This window comes from Taeniopygia guttata, chromosome Z, assembly GCF_048771995.1.
Source record: "Taeniopygia guttata chromosome Z, bTaeGut7.mat, whole genome shotgun sequence".
In the NCBI taxonomy this organism is placed as follows: domain Eukaryota; kingdom Metazoa; phylum Chordata; class Aves; order Passeriformes; family Estrildidae; genus Taeniopygia; species Taeniopygia guttata.
Genome location: NC_133063.1, coordinates 39,933,074 through 39,951,268, shown reverse-complemented (window position 1 = coordinate 39,951,268; position 18,195 = coordinate 39,933,074). Strand labels below are relative to the sequence as shown.

Below are 18,195 nucleotides of genomic sequence, written 5' to 3'. Positions count from 1 at the left end.
TTGTTTCTCATGAAGGACTTTTGCTTTTAGTATCTTTTTTTATTAGCTAAATGCCTTCCTAGAGGAACAAGGAGCAGTGATGGTGCCATAAACTACTTAGTAGTTTTTAAATGAAGTTTCATCTGAGGCTAACAACTTGATCATAATTTGCAATACTTTATTTTACAGATGATATATTTTGTTATAATAATAAATAAAATATTTCTGTATACTTTGTTAATATTGTTGGGGTTTTTTCTCCAGGATGACATGGAGGCATTGTTGCTTGTGAGAAATTTGGCCAAGAATGACAATCTAGATACAAATTCAAGAACCATGACATCAGGATCACTTTGTTCTTCTAAAAAATCACCAAATTACAACAGCAAAAGAGAGCAAGAAGAGTGTCTATCTACAGATGCTTTAGGAAGCATTCAGGATACCACAGAAAGGTAAAGTTACCTGTTTTCAAAGTAAAAAAATCTCTCATTTTTGTTTCAACTGGGGTAGAGTTTATTTTCTTCTTAGTAGGTGGTCCAGCAGTGCATTTTGGATTCAAAAAGAGAATAACATTGATAACACATTGACATTTAATTGTTGTTGAGCAGTGCTTACCCTGAGTTGAGGACTTTTCAGTGTCTTACGGTCTGCCAGTGAGGAGTTGCATAAGCTGCTGAGAGGGAGCACAGCCAGAACAGCTGATGTGAACTGGCCAAAAGGATATTCTGTACTGTGGAACATCATGCTCACTCCATAAATTGGAGGGACCTGGCCAGGGGCTGAACACTGCTTGGAGATGGGCTGGGTGTCAGTCAGCAAGCAGTGAGCAGTTGTGCATCACTTGTTACCTTGCATTTTATTCCCCTCTGTCTGTGTGTCTGCCTCTCTTTTTTGTTATTTTATATTTTGCTTTGTTATGATTATTAAACTGTTCATATCTGAACCCACAAGGTTTACCTTTTCTTTCCAATTCTCCTCCTCCCTGGAGTTTGGAGACTGACTGCATGGCACTTACTTGTCAGCTGTTGTGAAGCCATGACAGCACTTTAAAAATTTTGTGTATTTGTCCAGTTGTTTTTATACAGCACTTGCTTTTGGAAGCACAGGTTTTGATCTGTACTAGTTGTTATCTACTATATGCTGTGAAAGTCACTAGGTGGCTTTCTTAAGTAATAGAACAGTTATTAACAGGATTAGGGGTTTTTTTCCCAATGTTGTTTTCCTTTTTAGAAGGTATTTAATGGGTGAGAGCAGAAGTAAGTAATCAGGCTTTAGCTGTCTGAATTTCTCACTAATAAATTCTTGGGGTACAGTGAACTATGAATGTGGACCAAAGACTGAGCCAGTGCTATTTGCACTCCTTACAATTGAGAGCTGGCAAGAAGACAGCAAGCTCATTTTGTGTTTCTGTATATATATCCTGAGTCTCTTCATTTTTTTCTTTCTAGTAGATGAACTTCCTATGATGGTGCTTGTAATGTATGCAGCATGAGGCAGATAGTGCCACTTACTTGTGGGTTATGCTATAAGCTACCTTTTTCTCAGTCTTAACTTACACAGAGCAGCCCCAAATCAATTTATTTTACAATTTTGCTGTACTCTGCAATTAACTTCTAGTTTGTATCTGTCCCTAAAACTCTCTAAAATTTCTTCCATAAATTATGTTCAAATCATGTCCCAGAGTCTCTGTGCTAAAAAGACAAGGGCCTTACTTGACAATCTTCTTGTCTTCTATGACGGTGGACTTTCACAGACTCACAGAATGGTTGAGGGTGGAAGGATCTCCTAGAAGTCTTCTGGTCCAGCCCCCCAGTCAAGGTGCCTGGAGCTGGTTGCCCAATACTGTGTCCAGACAGCTTCTCAATCTTGCCAAGGACAGAGACTCCACAGCTCCACCGTCTCTCTGGGCAGCCTGTGCCAGTGCTTGGTAATCCACACAGTGAAAAAGGATTTTCCTGCTGCTCAGAAGGAACCTTCTGTCTTGCACTGTTTGCCCATTGTCTCTTGTCCTGTCACTGGGCACCCCTGGAAAGAGCCTGGCTCTGTCCTGTTTGCACCCTCCCCTTGGGTTTTTGTGGAACTGTTGAAGAGGAATCTCTTCAGATCCTTCAGAGAAGGCTCCCCCTGAGCCTTCTCTCCAGGTTGAACAGTTCCTGCTCCTTCAGCTTTTTGTCTTAGGAGAGATGCTTCCTGCCCTTTACCATCCGTGTGACCCTTTCAGGGGGGCTGTCTCCAGTGTGTCCAGGTCTCTCCAACCAAGGAACCCAGAACTGGTCAGTCTTCCAGGTGTGGCTTCACCAGCGCTGAACAAGGGGCAAGGTTCACCTCCCCTGGCCTGCTGGCAACAATTCTCCTGCTGCAGCCCAGGTCACCGTTCGCTGTTTGTGCAGCCACAGCACTTTCCTGGTTCATGTTCAACTCAGAGACCACCAGGACAGCCGGGTTCTTTTCTGCAAAGCTGCTTTCCAGCTGGGTGGCTTGCAGCATGCGCTGTTGCCTGGGGCTGTTCCTCCCTTGGTGCAGGACTTTGCATCTCTATGCATCATCCATGCTGAACTTCCTGAGGTTCCCGTCAGCCCACTTCTCCAGCCTCTCCAGGTCCCTCTGGAGGCCAGTATAACTTTTGGGTGTCTCTGTCCTTAGGAGGCAATTCCTTCTAGATCTGCCTAATCTGTAAACTTGGCAAGGTTACACTCTGCTCCATCATCCAGATCATTTGTGGAGGTACTGGACAGAAGTTGAGACAGTATTAATCCATGGGGCAGTGTTGGTTGTTGATTTCCAGCTGGACTTTGTGACACTGATCACAAATCTCAGAACCTGACAACTCTGTCAGTTTTTAGTGTACTTTTAGTCTATACTTCATCAGCTCACTTATCGGCATGTTAGAAAAGACAGGGTTCAACAGTGCTACAAGTCTTACTGGAGTCCAGGCAGACAATCTTTACTGCTCTCCTTTAATTTATCAAGCCAGTCATTTTATTGAAAGATGTTACCAAGCTGATTATGCATAACTTTCCAGTTACAAATCCATGCTGTCTTCTTCAAGTGAGGTTGGAAGTAATTTCCAGATTTAGTTGTTCCATTACTTTCCTAGGGACTGAGATGAGGCTGACTATATTGTATTCTTCTGGATTACTCTTAGTCCCTTTTTCTCAAGCCATGAGTTTAGAAGGCCAAGATTTCTGTCTTACTGATCTGAACAGATGTAAGAATTGTATCCTTTTTAAAAGCAGTAGAACCTTGAGCACTGGAATTAGTGAATACAATGTACCTATGGCTGCTTAATTTTGGAGATCTGTGTTGGTATAGCTGACACTTTCCAATCTATCTGACCTACTGTTCTTTTTTTTTCCTAAAATCTTTCCCAAGACGAATCAGGAAGGTCTGCTGCTGCGGACAATTTATCTCCCTTACGCAGTGTTTTTTTTCTTCCTTTGTGTTTTTTTTACATGCAGCCAACTAAGCAAATAAAAATTCAAAACACAAGTTCATTTCTAGCTAGAAGTACTAAATATCTGATAGTAAGCCAAGATTGTAGAGTGTACTTTGTAGTTTTTCGGAAGTAAAAGTTTAAACATATTTTTGTAGGTCCAGTGATAAATTAAGTTCAGGAGAAGAAAGTGAACAGAAAAGAAGGGAATCCCCCTGGAACCCAAGGCCAGATCTACTGAGACTTACTAGGAAAAGAGATTATACTGAAGAGTGTGAAAACAGAGAAGAGGACAATCCTGAGAGAAATGAAGAGTTTTTGGTGTTATTAAAAACAGGTGTATCAGGGGTAAGTGATGATTGTGTATTTTGAGCCAGTTATACCTCAGTCATTTGGCCCAAGTTCTTCAAAAGATAGGTGGCACAGAAATCCAGTATGTGGCTGGAAAAGGTTAAGGTACTTATTTAATGTTTTTTTAAATTCACTATTGAAAACTATGCTGAGTAAATTGAATTAGAATTTAAAACCCGTGGAAATACCTAATATACAACGTTGTCTTAAGTTTGATGGTTTATATGATCAGAAATTTACATTATAGTAAATACATGCTGATGCTGTTAAAAAATATTTTTTTTATTATTCATTTTTGCTGTATTCTGGAATTCTGTTTGTTATTCATTGAACAATGGAAAATAAGGCAGTTATGTAGCTTCAGATACCAGCTAAAATTAGTATACTTAGAAATTAAAATGAGCGTCAACAAAGTTCAGACCTTAACTTTGCTCAGCAGGCTTACATTAGCCCAGACTAGTTCTGTTTCTTCCTAATGCTGTGATAACTGACTCAAGTTTATCTAATGTTCCCTATTTGCTATATGGACGACTAAAACTTCTAGTTAACATATTCTTTTAGCAAAGTATCCACGGTTGACAGAACTGTGGTTGCTGATGTTTGTCCCTATTTTTAAATGCTTTTAAAGTATGATTGTTTTTTCTTCCTACCTTGTTTCTAAGGCAGGGAAAAAAAATTTTCACTCCTGCAAATTGTTCTTTAAATTAATAGGTAATTTTAGAAAATTAGTAATCTTTCCAGCTGCTAAAGAGTTGTTCTTGATAAGTTGAACATGGTGTTGGTCTATTTACTACCAGCAGCACTGGGAATTCAGGTATCGTAGATAATACCAGTTAATGACACTTCTGCTATAGAGCCCAACATGAAAGACAATGAGGAAGAGATGACAGCTGGGCATGTTCTCAAGATCTTCAAACTAAGTTCTCTAAGTCACCAAAAACAGTTACAAATGTTTGACACTTCATACGGTAGTAATTATCTCCTCTGTTCAGGAAAACTCCAGTAATACAGTGGAAGCTGGATCCTTCTTAGAAGCTACAAGGAAACACAATTTTGCAGAGAATGTTGAAGAAAAGTCTCATAAGAGAATCAGGGAGGACATTACACTCCAGTCTCCGGGGATATCATCAGAGAGTGAGAGACACGTAGAACAAAATAATGATTGTCAGCTTTCTAACTCACAGGAGAAGCGTTCAGACAGTCTCACAAGGTAAAACAACTGTTTTGCTTTATAAACCAAACTCAGTTGATAGATAACCATTGGCCGTAGTTCTGCCATGTGTGAGTGCATGCAGCATGTCAGTTTTTATGTCTTCCATCTGAATTTAGCAGATGTGCAGATACTCCTTTGTCTCTTACTCTGCTTGTATTCTCATTAAATGAACACAGGCAGCACTCCCACCAGTCCATCCCATGGTTTCAACAAAAGTTCCTGACATGACAGTACTCATATTTGGGGGCACAGGGATTGTGGGATTAACCTAAAGAGAAACTTTGTGCTAGTTGTGTCCTCCGCTGCCATTTGCTTCCGCTCTCCACCAATTTACCAAAGAGGATGTTTTGGGGGGGAAGTTGGTCGTTGATTTTGGTACTCAGAGTGGCTGTGCCCAGGATTTTGAAGAAGGAAACTGTAGGTAACTATCATTGAAGAGAATGCTGTGTGAGAAACCAAAGCAGATAAGTAGTTATCACCTGAACGTTTCAGTTTGTAAACAATAGTCTGTTCAATTAAAGTATCATAGTTTAACACTTCTAGTCTAGCTTTAGCAAAAGACAACTGGAAGTGTTCCTATGACTTAAAAAAGTGTGTGACTTCCACATCTCTCAAAATGAAAATTATTTCATACTTTCCTAATCAAAGAATTGTGCATCTTGCAAGTTTAATTGTGAACATTTCTAGCCTTTTGAAGCTGCTTAATTTATATTTGCAGTAAGTACATTATACACACAAGAAGAAATTAAATTTCTGATTAAATGCTTATTTGGCACTATTAGTTAAGAAGTAAGTAGTTTGCTTTGTTGGTCACAATGATAACTTTTTTTTTTAATGAGTTTTTGATTTGTAATATCCCTCTCTTTGGAATGTTTTGGATTTCATTGTTTTTGTTTTGTACTTTAGAAGGCAGTTCGGGAGATCAAAACAGACAGCACTGCCAGAACATGTGTTGGAGCCAAAACCTGCTATTTCTTCTGCCTCTGATTGTGAGGCTGATTGCAGTGAGAAGGGGCGTAAAAGGCAAGAAGATAAACTGAGTGTTACCAGAGGCAAAACTTTGAAAACAACACAGGGAAGAAAATCTGGGAAGGAACCTAGAAGTTCAAAGATAACCTTTGTCACCCTCCGGGCTTCTCAAGAGGAGGAGGATGAGGAAGCAGATGACTTTGAGCTTGATGATGAAGATGAATGCTTTGCATCAGAGGAAGTAAACAAGGCTCCAGCATTTGTTCCTATAGGTCTTCGATCTCCAAAACCAGTTCCTGTGCAGATACAGGAAACCGTGGAGGAGGTATTGTGTAGCTGGGTTCTACACATGTAATTTTGTTCTGATTGTTTAAGAATATTTTATTCTAATTGTATATCTGTGTATTTGGGTTTTATAAGACATCAGGTTAAGAATGGTGTTGAGAGTAGTAGGGATGTTACTTGGCACATACATTTGGTTTTGAACTTAATACTACATCAGCCTAAAATCCAGTTATATAATTATGTTTACAAACTCTGTATAGGTTGGCAGGGAACTCACCTGTTTGTTTATTGGGATTGAATATAGGCCCAGACTCGATGCTCGTCCATGTGTTTTGGGGCCCAAGATGGATCAAATGGAGTACTTCAATTCCTTGTTTGAATGTTAGGAAATGAGGGTATGAGGAAAATGTTTCTGTATGTCATGTCTCCCTTGCCAAGAAACTTTTAACTGTCAGGTAGGCTGACCTGACGAGCAGCCAGACACACACATCTGGTTGCTTAGTCCCTTTTCCTGTGGGACAAGGAGAAATTAGGAGGGCAAGAAGATTTCTCTATTGATATAAAGACAGTTACATACATGAAGGAAAAGCTGCATATAAATAAAAAAACAAAATAAGGAGTTTGTGTGCTGCTTTCCATTGTTAGGTTACTTCCTGGAAATCAGGGCCTCAGTCTATGTAAGAGTAACTTTGGAAGACAAATGCTGTAACCACAAATGGCCTCCTCTTCTCCCTCCTTCCCCTGGGCTTTTATTCCTGAGCATGTCATGAAATAGTACAGCATTTGCTTTTGATCAGCTTGGGTCAGCTGTGCTAGCTGAGTGTTCTCCTGACCTCTTGCTTACCCCTGGCCTCCTTGCTGGGTAAGAGAATAGGAAAAAAGCTTTGACATTGTGCAGGAATAGTAAAAACACTGGTGTGTTACTAACCCTGTTGTAGTTAAAAATCCAAAAGACTGGGATTATGTGGGCTGGTATGAAGAAAATTAACTTCATCCCAGGCATGGCCAGTACAATCTTCATCCTTTATTTCATACCATTTGTATATGCCTAGGTCTTACACTATCCAGTAGAAGACATGTTTCTATTATTCCTGTCTTCGCTACTTTCAATTCACTTCAGTGCTTTTTGCTTTCTAGTGCCTTTTTGCATACTACTACTGCTAGTCCTCTTCCTCTCTTTGCCCATTGAAATCCTCCTTTTTATTGTCTCCTGAATGAATCATATTGTTTCTTTCTCCAGGTGAAACAGCAGAATAATTTAGAACTCAGTCAAAACACAAAGGGATTTCTAGAACAATAATAGGCAGCAATGTTGCTGTATGGAAACTTTTGCTGAATCCTTTATTTCAGAGATCTGGAATATATCTAATGTATGGGGATTACAATCAAGTTGCCTAGTTTTAACACTTAGAAGATGTGAGTACTAGTGAGGAATGTGTTTAAATACCCAAGGACCTAGCTGTTATAAAATTAAATTGGTCAGTCAAAAGTCTGTAAAGTGCAAGCCTTTGAGAGCAACCCAGATTGCTTTCTGTGAGAGCTTCCCTGGAAATACCATGAACTTTCCATCAAATTTCAAGTCCTCATTTCTGAAAATGTCAAATGTCTAAAGTTCTCAGTGAAAATACAATGCTGAAGAAGATAAAAAAATAGGTGAAATGGTGAGTGGGTGTGTTTCTATGTGTCTGCATATAGAAATATTCTGCATATTCTTTGTGTCCCTATCTTGCTTTGGAAATAAGTCTGTACTGTTTTTCTGTCCTGAAGACTTAAAAAGCAGAAAAAGAGTAAAAACAAAGAAAACCCATTTGAGGTAAACAGTTACTATAAAAGATCTCAGCTGCATAACTTAGTTCAGTGGAGAGCTGAGTGACTAGAAACAAGGCCTTAGGGTGTCTGATGCTTCCACTTAGCTGCACGTAGCAGTACCTGTTCTGCCTTCTGTTCATACCACTGCTTCCTTCCCAAATCAGAAGGTATGATTTTTGCAAAGGATTCCTCTAGATGTTGATCATTTGTTAAATATGTGAGGTTTATAAAAATTTGCATTTGACAGGTTTTTTTTTGCATACGATGAACTGAAATACTTGTAAAATTACTTTTTTAGTTGGAAATATCTGTGAATATCCCAGATGTGGAGGTTGCTGCTTATGCTGAAAGTCTTTCTTGTGCTTCTATCCAACCAGTAGTACAGAGGGAAGAAGAAAGCACCTCAACATCTGTAAGAATGTCTTTTGTTTGTTTCATTGGTCATACAAAGCTATTTCAGCAGTCTCTTGTTGCCATGTCTGAATGTAACTGTGTAGGTTATTAGACTGGTACCTGTCCCACACAGACGTGAGGTACACCTGTGGGAAAACTGTTAGTAAATATTGTTAGCCTTAAAACCAGGGTAACTTGTGGGCACATAATTTACATATAAGCATTAAATAAAAATTATGGGGTCATTTTATATAGAACTTTGATATTGTTTTTCTTTGTATTTAAGGAAACAATCATACATGAAAATCCAGATGTGGACAAAGGTAGATATGAAACAATCTTGCTCATGTATTTCCTGTTGACTTGCTACCTATGTACACATTTCCCCCTTTCTTAAAATATGTTTCCAAAGGTGCCACCATCTTGGCTGACACGCTCAACTGTGTCCTGCAGTGGGTTAGCTGGAACTGGCTGTATCCAGGGCAGGCCCCTGCTGTCAACACCTTGTCACCTGTATCCAGTACACCCTTAAAGGCAGTCATGTTGCTGCTCAGTGTTTTAACAGTGGTTTGAATTAACTGGATGAGAATGGCTCGTCTACAAGCATTTTGATTCATAAATAAGGTCAATTTAAAAATTACGTACTTCACTGTATTGGTGGTAGTGTCAAATACTTTTTGAATATGGGTAAGTGAATTTCCGGTTAACGTGCTTGTGTCTTCTAACGTGTATGAACAACTTCACAGGAATTAATGATGGAAGCACTGAAGCTGCTATGACTTTACTTGCAATGGGTGATCCAAATTTCCAGTTAAAAACAAGCACTGAAGGTATGATCTGGTTTATGGGACAAAGCCTTGCTCTCATGCTTTCTGGGTCTGCCTAAGGAGGGATGGAGCTGCAAAGCTCTTCCACATGCTGCTGCATAGCAGGAGGACAAGAGTCTTCTATGCTTTTAGTACTGTTGCATTGTAACATATAGTGAGTCCAGCCAATGCTGGAAAGAGGCAGGCACCCTACTGAATACTGCCAACTATCACTGCTAGAAAGTTGTTTCTGTGACCTGTTTTAGGAAGCACATGTTTAAATTGATCTGGGCACATAAACTGGACAAAAGAAAGGGATCAAGCTTAAGTATCTAACTTTTAGTGATCTTTTCAGACCTTTAATGTGAAGTGTTGCCTTTTCATCCTAACTAACTACAACCTGAAATTATCGGGTTTGTTGTAGCATTTATGATCTACTTTAATTTGCTGAATGTTAGTTTTTGTGTTCTTACTACAAAAAGTGTTCTCTTAGGACTGTGTTTATCTGGGATTTGAATGTGTGTCTTTGGACAATACAAACTTAGTTAAATGAGGCTTGAAGTTATATAGCTTTATATACATGCCAAACTTGAGTTTTAAATTCAGTTTTCCCATTCTGTTTATTGTTATAACCAGAACAGACACACATGTTACCTGCTCCAAATGACTTGGACACAGCTCATAGCCTTGTAATTAACACCTACTCCAAAGAAAATAGAACTTCTTGTCAGTATTTGCTTGCTTCAGATACTTCTATCAAGGAACTTCTGCCTTCTGAGGATGGAAACAACATCAATGTAGAGCGTCAAATCACTGGCACAAGAATAGGTGTAGAAGAATATTCAGAGATGGATGCTACTGATACCAGGTTAAATTACTACTTCATTTTCTTTAGTGAGCGAGATCTTCTGGCACTGCTTACTTCTCCTAGTTCCTTTCTGGTATTTTTATTGTTTTGCAAGCAGTCTTGCTCAAATAAAGGTTTCTCAGTTTATGTAATTTAGTATGTAATCTGCAAAAACTCCTCTCATCTCTTTCTTACTACTTTCATGAAGTGTTTGTATGTAATTTTGGGTATCTACAACTGGGTTTTCTGTCATGAAATTAGGTTTACTCAGGGAAGAGGGGGAGAAAAAAAATATGCAGACTAATGATGTACTGGATCACTCTTAATTATCAAGATCTTTCTTGCAAAGTTCTACAGCTAATCAGACCAAGGCAAATTGGTTAAGTGTCACTGCTGCTGTGGGGTATAGATAAAGATTTAGAGGAAAGGGATGGTAGAAAACCAGCTGATCTTCCATCATTATGGTTTTAGTGATTGACTTTAATAATTTTTGCATTTGTGAATTACGAGACAGCTTAGTGGGACAGTCTCCCAGAGAAACATCTGCTGGTGATCATCTATTATTTGAAAGACTGTTTAACTTGTTGACTGCTTGAATAAAGTATGAGATTATGCTCTTTGAAAAATCTTAATCCAAGATAATTTATTTTGCGTCCAGCTTAATTATATTATTAAACCAGAATTTACTACCATGTAATATGTATTAGATTTCTGATCTCCTCCTGTTATTTAAACATTTCAATTTTTTTTTTTTTAAAAATTCCTTTACATTAGAAACATACCTATGTTGCAGCATACCTTGTCTGTTTCAATTTGCAGATGATTTTTATTTTTTTATCCTGACAGGTAGTCTTTTGTTTTCTCTGCCAGTTGCAGCCTGCATTTCAAGTCTTCATTGTTTGATCTACCCCATATCTCTTATATATTCATTAACTGTCAAAAATCAGGGACTATGTTGATGACATTTTTCCTTTTACTTGTAGTGGTAGCTCTTTGCCTGTGATGAATATGAGACTGACAGGAGGTGGATGCCTGGAGTCTGAGCCAACCTCTGCAATATTGAGGTCCAGTGAAAACATAATGCTGGAGATACTTAATGCAAATGTACTTGTGGAACAACTAGAGCAAATTCAAACTGGTAAGCCTGTTTCTTTCCCTAGGGCTCTGAATATGGTTATTTGGTAGATTCACATCTGTTCATGAAATGAAACAAAGCTGAAAGTCTTCACTTTCCATTCGTGTTCAGAGATAATATGTAATGTACATAAGAATACCTTTTAGTATGAAATTAAATTAAATTTGAATAGCAGGTTTTTCCTGCAGGTATTAAAATACCTGTAAGGCACTTAAATTAATGGACTGCCAATTACAGAAATACAGTCAAATACAGTGTACTTTTTTCTCTTGTTACTGTCTTTTCTTTCCATTAAAAGTAGAAGAGGAGGTAGAAAGAGCTGGCTTTGTATTCTTAAAGCAGTTGCAAAAAAAGTAGTCTTCAAACTCTTGTCTTCGTACCATTGGCAAAATAGAAAAGGCAAGATGAGATATGTGTATATGCCTTATTTATATAAGATACAAGGATACATGTGCACATTCATGTATATGTGTCTACATAAACATACTACCAAACTTTAATTTATACAAGATTATATGTAAAAAGTAATACACCCACAGACTGAGAAGACGTTGTTTTAATTTTTATTCTTATAAAACATAGATCCTGTAACCCTGAGGGATAATGCAGAAATGCAGAAGGTAGAACCAGAACCAGTCAGACCAGCTGCAAGTGATTCTTCAGTTATTCATGACTTTGCATCTAGAAGTATGGAACCTACCAAGCAAGTAGACAAATCTGAGAGGTAGGAATACTCATCATTTAATACTGACTTTATTCCTGCCGTCTCTTAAAATACACAGCTGAAGTTCAGGTGTAGTATGTGACTGTAATGGGAAAAGTATGCTCACAGACACTGTGTATGTTTATACGGATAGTGTACAGTTTAGACTTCGAATTTTTCTCCCTTGCATGTTGTGCAACAGCTTTTAGAACATTAACTTTTGTTTGCTATTTCAGAACTTAGAATTACCTTTCTGCTTAACTGTTTTTAATGAAACTACAAGGAAATATTAAAGAGTTGATTCATTTAGAAATGTTAATGAGATTATAAAGCTTCCTGCTTAGTTGTACTTTCAGTAAAAATGTCTCCATTAGTGGAGCTACAGAGACCTTTCCCTGAAATTGTTCATGTAGATTTATTCAAAGATTATGCATTCTGTTTAGTACAACAATGTACTAACATTGTAAAAATAATGTAAAAACAATGTAGCTTTGTTTCAATGTAATTACATGTGACTAATATTAAATACATTGTAACACAGAATAGCATTTGCACAGGGTATCTTCATTGGTTTCAAATTAGCCACATATGTGCTTTGCAGAACAGAAAAGCAGGTAAGAGATGCTTGTGGAAATTCAGGAGATTTAAGACATCTGGTTGCATCACTAAAACCTGAAAAATCACACCTTGGACTAGAAGATTGTCCAAATCCAAGTTCTGGGGAAGAACTGTCTGAGCAGAGTCCTTATCCTCTTGAGCACCATATATGTACAGTCAACTTTACTCAGGTAAAGAACAAGAACTTAATTACAGTCCAGAAGTGCCCAGATTTTGAAATTCTGTAAATAAAGAGATTTTCAGTGCAAATATACTCACCAGTTCTAAACACTTGGTACTTCAGCTGGTAAATGAAACTTGCTTTTTTGCAGGGTCATATCCAAATAATCTTTCAGACAAATTTAATCTTTGCAACTCTGTTTAGAACATTTCAGTAATAAGTGATACGTCTTATCCAAATTTTGAGGAAATTTTAAGAAGTTTTGATGGAAGAAGTTACTTAGGATTCTTGTATCCATTCAGTGTGACCTCTGTTATGTTTACTTACATTAAAAAGAAGTTAAAATGTTACTGCTTGGATGGAGCATACTCATTGTCACTTCGATTTGCTTTGTTGAAAACAAATTGCATCCTTTGTAATGCTCTTTCTTATTTATTTAAAAAACTGTTAGGAGCTTACATTTGCATATTATTATATGACATACACAAATTTTGCATATTATATATATATATATAATTTAGATCATCATGTATGTTGTCACGGGTAAACAATATGTTTTTCACATCCATTTCTTTGCAGTGGGTTGTGTGTCTGTATTCTAGTATAAATGAGAGTTACCTTATTTTTGTCCTGAGAGAAAGGTTTGGTCACAGTTCCTCATGATTTTTAGTGTTGTCTGAGATCAGTGAGCACATAGTTACATTGGAACAGCTGATGCATAGAAGCTTGTTTCCTGAGTGCAGCAGGTTGCTGTGTCAAGGCTGATTTCATATTAGGACAACATGCAAGAATAATGTTGCTCTTATATGGCGCAGAGAGTATGAGAAGAGGCAGCTTGCAGTAGAGCTGGTTCAGTCAGCTGGTTCAGTAATTCCTGGTTTTAGCAAAGGGACAAGCTGTAGAAGGGAAGGGATAGATGAGCTGTAGAGATTCTTGTTTTTCTTTGGCACTCAGTGGTTTGTTAAAGGTTGAAGGAATCTGCTTTCTTAGTACCACTGAAGAGTTTATTGTGTGAGTCATCTCTGACAGAATTCTGCTGTAGGAAGTATAAATTTATTTTGACAAATTATCAATACAGACAACAAACTGCATATAAATTTTATATTTCCCCAGTGTTTCTTGTCCTTGTTAGGCTAATATTCTTCAGCCTACAACAGCTAGAAGTGAAAACTGACAAATGAAATAATGATGATATGATTGGAATTTCTGGATCTTCGGCATTTGATGTGCTTTGTTTCTTCCTGTTTCCTAGAGTAATTTCCCAGATTTATTAAGTTGTTTTATTTCAACTGTGTTGTTTCTAGAATGAAGCTTATACTCAGGATGCTCAACAACGTTGCATAAGCAGCACAGAAGAAACTTCAGGTATAGTGTGATAATATTCAAAGTTAGCAAAAGCCCACATTTTGTTTATCTTGTACTTACCAAAAGATGACTTAAAACCCTAACATTTTCATTTAAAAAAAATCAAAATTCTCATTGACATGATTAATCAATCTATTCCATTAACACAAATAATGATCCACAGCATAATGACATTCCCCTACCTAGCCGATTGTCTTTACATTTTGTTAATAGAAACTAGGCTTGGGAACTATCTGAATAGTCTTTCATTAAGTTTAAGTATCTGTGGAAGAGAAACTTGCTCTCTTTGCCCTGTTGAGAGCTCCTGCTGCTTACCCTGTGGTAGGTACAGTATATAGTTTTTAGCCTTTATGCACCTCTGACTCACCCAACAAAAACTGAACATGACAGAGGGTGAGAAACTGTGTAGTTTTCCATTGGCTTCGTGAGCTGTAATTGCTCATGAACTTATCAAGTGAATGCTGTTGTCAGAGTTCTGTGAGTGTGAGGTCTGTACTGTGCAAGTGTGCAGCAGAGGGAAAGAAGTGGACAAGTGTAATACAATCAAACTTCCTTCTTTGGCTGTACTAAGTCAACAGCTTAATGCCTAACTGGTCAAGTATGATGAAAGTTATGGATGTGATGTCTGCTGTTCCCTAGAACAAATTGAAATGGTTTGGAACCACTACTTGTCTAACATATGGGATAGTCACAGTGACACAAGCCCAGAATACTTACTTTACATGGAAACTGTAGTCCAAAGCTGTAACTCATGAGCTTCTGCAAAAGATCAGGCTAATACTTCTTCTTAGAAGTCTTTGCTCTATTATTGCAAGAATCTTGGGGTGAAGCATCTTAAACCATCTTTAATTAGATGAATAATCCAAGGAAGCTGAGGTTGGAATAACAGCTTTACCTCATTGACAGCTGTCTTAAATAATGGAGTACCATTGTTGTTTTCCATCTTTTGAAAATTTTACAAATGTTTATTCCGTATCTGTTAATGTCTGTTTGTTGATTAAATTGTCTATATTTTTAATCTATTAAATTCAAGACTATGCTTCTCATGTCCTGTTCTGCCAATCTGCAGTGAGGGGAAAAATTCTGTGCTTACCTTCAAACTAGCAGACATCTGCCATTTAAGGAAGTAACTTTTAATACCTGAGAGTTGCAATTAAGGACACTTGGGCCACTTGACCACCATGACATAAGTTTTTTAAACTGCAAATTGCTCTTTAATGCTAGAACACCCTTTTAAAATCTTCATCATTACTAGGCATTTTTAATATTCCTCATTCTAAATGGCAATCAGGATTCCTCTGCAGTGAATAAGCACCAGGAGATGATGATGTGTATTTCATCTGGAAAGTCAGGAAGCTTATTGTCTCAAGAAAATGCCCAATGCCTTTTTCCATGGAGAAATGAATGCCTAAAATTTCTAAAGTACTCTGTGTAGGGAGGACATGAAGAGAACAGCATAATTTCATATTTGATTAATAGGGTTTTTTTTGTTATTTATTTCCCTGAGAAAAGCAATAGTAGTGAATGATGATCATAGACGTCCAGAGGAAGAACAGACATTCATTTTAACATTGGTGGAAATCCCAGCTGGTTCAAAAGAGTTTGATGCATCTGCTATGGTGGAACAAACTTCAGAACCAGTACTACCAGCCCCAATACTTATCAGCCCAATAAATGCAAGTGAAACAACTGTGGCTGAAGTGGAGAGGTAAATGCTTTATTTTTTATCAAAGTGAAACAGTTTTTGTATACCTTGATTGTTCTCTGACTGTGTAGTACAGATTAGAACTTCTCAGAAGAAGAAATGCAAGAGGAAGTAATTTTGACGGATGGCTAGAGAATTAAGAAAGTAAAAAGGGCTCTAATTAGATTTGAGGAAGATTCTATAGGTGTTTTAAATTTAGTGTTGTAATTAGCTGGGATTTTGGTGTCATCGAAATTCTGATTTACCCTTTAGAGTAGGTCTTCCTTTTAGTAGCAGTCATTTGTCCAGCTTGAGCTTTACTTTGCCTTATGGATACTTACAATGCAAAGCAATTGAAATTAAAAAATCTAAGCATGTTTGTATTTTGCAATACTTTAATAGTTTTGTAGAGTAGCTGTTTATTAATTGCTCATCCAGATTTTTCATGTAGATAGTTTTCTGGAAAACATGATAAACAGTTTACATGATAAACATGTAAATTCTTATTGTCTTGAATTTTCTGTTCAAAAGACAGACAAGATGAAAACACAAACTAGTTAATTACTCCAAAGAATAATAGCTGGTCTGTCTACTGCAATCCAAAAGGGTTTGAATTTCTTTTACAAAGAGTACCTCTGAATGCAGTGTAACAAAATTTTTATGTCAACATTACTGTTGAACTAAATATCTTAGTCCATTTGGGAGAAAAAAAAAAACAAAGGAAAAAGACATTATGAAAAATGGAATTGTTGCAAAGTAGTAAAAAACCCACAAACTCTAATACTATATTAATGAAAGTCCTCAGATCAAAACTAGAGTGTGATGCAATTCCACGTAATTGTGAAGAATCTTGCCCTGTGATATCAGATGCTAATATCATTCCTTTATTGAAAGGATAGGTCTTTGAGTGAAGGCTGGCTACACAGTGTAATAATTCTAACTTCGCTGGAAGTACTTAGGATAAACAAAATTGCTGACAGACTAAGTTACGGTACATGCTCTGTCTTGCTGTTCCTATACGGCTTTACCATATTTTCCTCATCTCTGGTACTTCTCTGTATATCTTACATATATATATATATATATATATATATATATGTCTTTTGAGATTAATAGAGTATGTGGGGGCTCAACTGTGCAGATAAATAACACTGTATTTTAGCATTTTTCTAGGGCAGTTAATAAGTTGCCATATTTTTGCATCGTATGGAAAGACCAAGTGGAGTTCAAATAGAACAGCTAAACTAAATTAAATATTACTAGAAAAACTAACTCCAGACAGCACAACAAATTGTTTCTTGGTAATAAATGGTACATTAGAAGTTAATATTGACATTAAGCAAGAGAGAGTATCACCAGAGATTCATGTGTAATTTCCATCCAGAAACTTTATACAAAGTAAATTTTGGCTTCTTTTACTGTCACAATAATGACTTTATATATATATATATAAACAGTGTGGGATCCTTGACAACTGCAGCTAATAAGGTTCCTAGACCTTTAAACAGCACTATGGAAGCCAAACAACTAGAGAGTGCAGTAGACCCTGTTCCAAAGTTGCAGACAGCTCAAAAACGGTTGGCTGCTGAGCTTGAAGAGAATGACTTTTCTCCTTCCAAGAAAACTCTATCTACTGTTGCAGGGGAAAATAGCTTGGAAACCACTTACAAGGTGAGATCATAATTTGGTGAGTTTTCATCCACGGGGTAGATGCATAACACATAATAGAGCATTTTAATTATGTTTATTTTTTAATGATGTGACTTGCTTAAATATGTACTATATATGCCCATACAACTTAAAAGGAAAATCACACCTATAGATTGTTTTCAGTTTTTAAATCTACAACAGGTTTTGGGTGCTTATTTATTATTAGGGTTTTTTGAGAATCTGTAGGCTCTCAGGTATTTTTTTAATTAGACTTCCTAGTAAATTGATAATATGTCTTACTTGTTCATTCTGCATCACCCTTATGACAATGGCATTGCAGGAGAGGCAACTCTGGAGGTATATTGGGTGACTGGCAGGATGTCTAGGTTCACTGAATGATAGTTTGAATCTGCACTGTGTCTGTTACATGAAGAAGCTGTTAGATAGATGTTTGATTCCTAACAAAGCAGGTACTAGTTTAAAAGAGCAAGCTGCCAATGAAAGCAAGCCACCATCTTTCCAGCATCCTTCTGTGTTTTTTACAATATGACCAAGCTTATGGCAGCAACTACCATTGATCTTTGTAAGTGGGCTAGGACTGTATATTGTACCTTGGTGTATGAATGGGGGGTAATTCCCCAGATGATTCAGAGAGCTTTCAGAGGAAGGGATGGATAACAATCTTCTTCCTTCTTTGATCTCCTATCTCAATATCCTTGTCTTGAGTAATTTGTCATAAGAACACCTTGAAAAGCGTGCTTAGGAAATTACCTAAGTGATGAATGATGCTGCACT

At 37.3% G+C, this 18,195-nt stretch overlaps 1 protein-coding gene across 6 annotated transcripts in view; it reads left to right on the top strand.

Annotated features, from left to right (window-relative positions):
• Positions 1 to 18,195, top strand: part of BDP1 (BDP1 general transcription factor IIIB subunit) — a 52,348-nt gene that overhangs the window by 27,554 nt on the left and 6,599 nt on the right. For 5 of the 6 annotated variants that reach the window (XM_072922552.1, XM_030258471.4, XM_030258470.4 and 2 more), the window contains exons 25-38: positions 244 to 431; positions 3,571 to 3,760; positions 4,756 to 4,973; positions 5,883 to 6,270; positions 8,338 to 8,451; positions 8,719 to 8,755; positions 9,179 to 9,262; positions 9,875 to 10,106; positions 11,069 to 11,223; positions 11,803 to 11,944; positions 12,525 to 12,711; positions 14,006 to 14,066; positions 15,579 to 15,774; positions 17,208 to 17,421. In XM_072922552.1, the coding sequence (XP_072778653.1) occupies positions 244 to 431; positions 3,571 to 3,760; positions 4,756 to 4,973; positions 5,883 to 6,270; positions 8,338 to 8,451; positions 8,719 to 8,755; positions 9,179 to 9,262; positions 9,875 to 10,106; positions 11,069 to 11,223; positions 11,803 to 11,944; positions 12,525 to 12,711; positions 14,006 to 14,066; positions 15,579 to 15,774; positions 17,208 to 17,421 (2,406 nt within the window). Of the gene's footprint in view, positions 1 to 243; positions 432 to 3,570; positions 3,761 to 4,755; positions 4,974 to 5,882; positions 6,271 to 8,337; positions 8,452 to 8,718; positions 8,756 to 9,178; positions 9,263 to 9,874; positions 10,107 to 11,068; positions 11,224 to 11,802; positions 11,945 to 12,524; positions 12,712 to 14,005; positions 14,067 to 15,578; positions 15,775 to 17,207; positions 17,422 to 18,195 lie in introns of those variants that run through there. The other variant, XM_072922551.1, reaches the window with a different exon arrangement.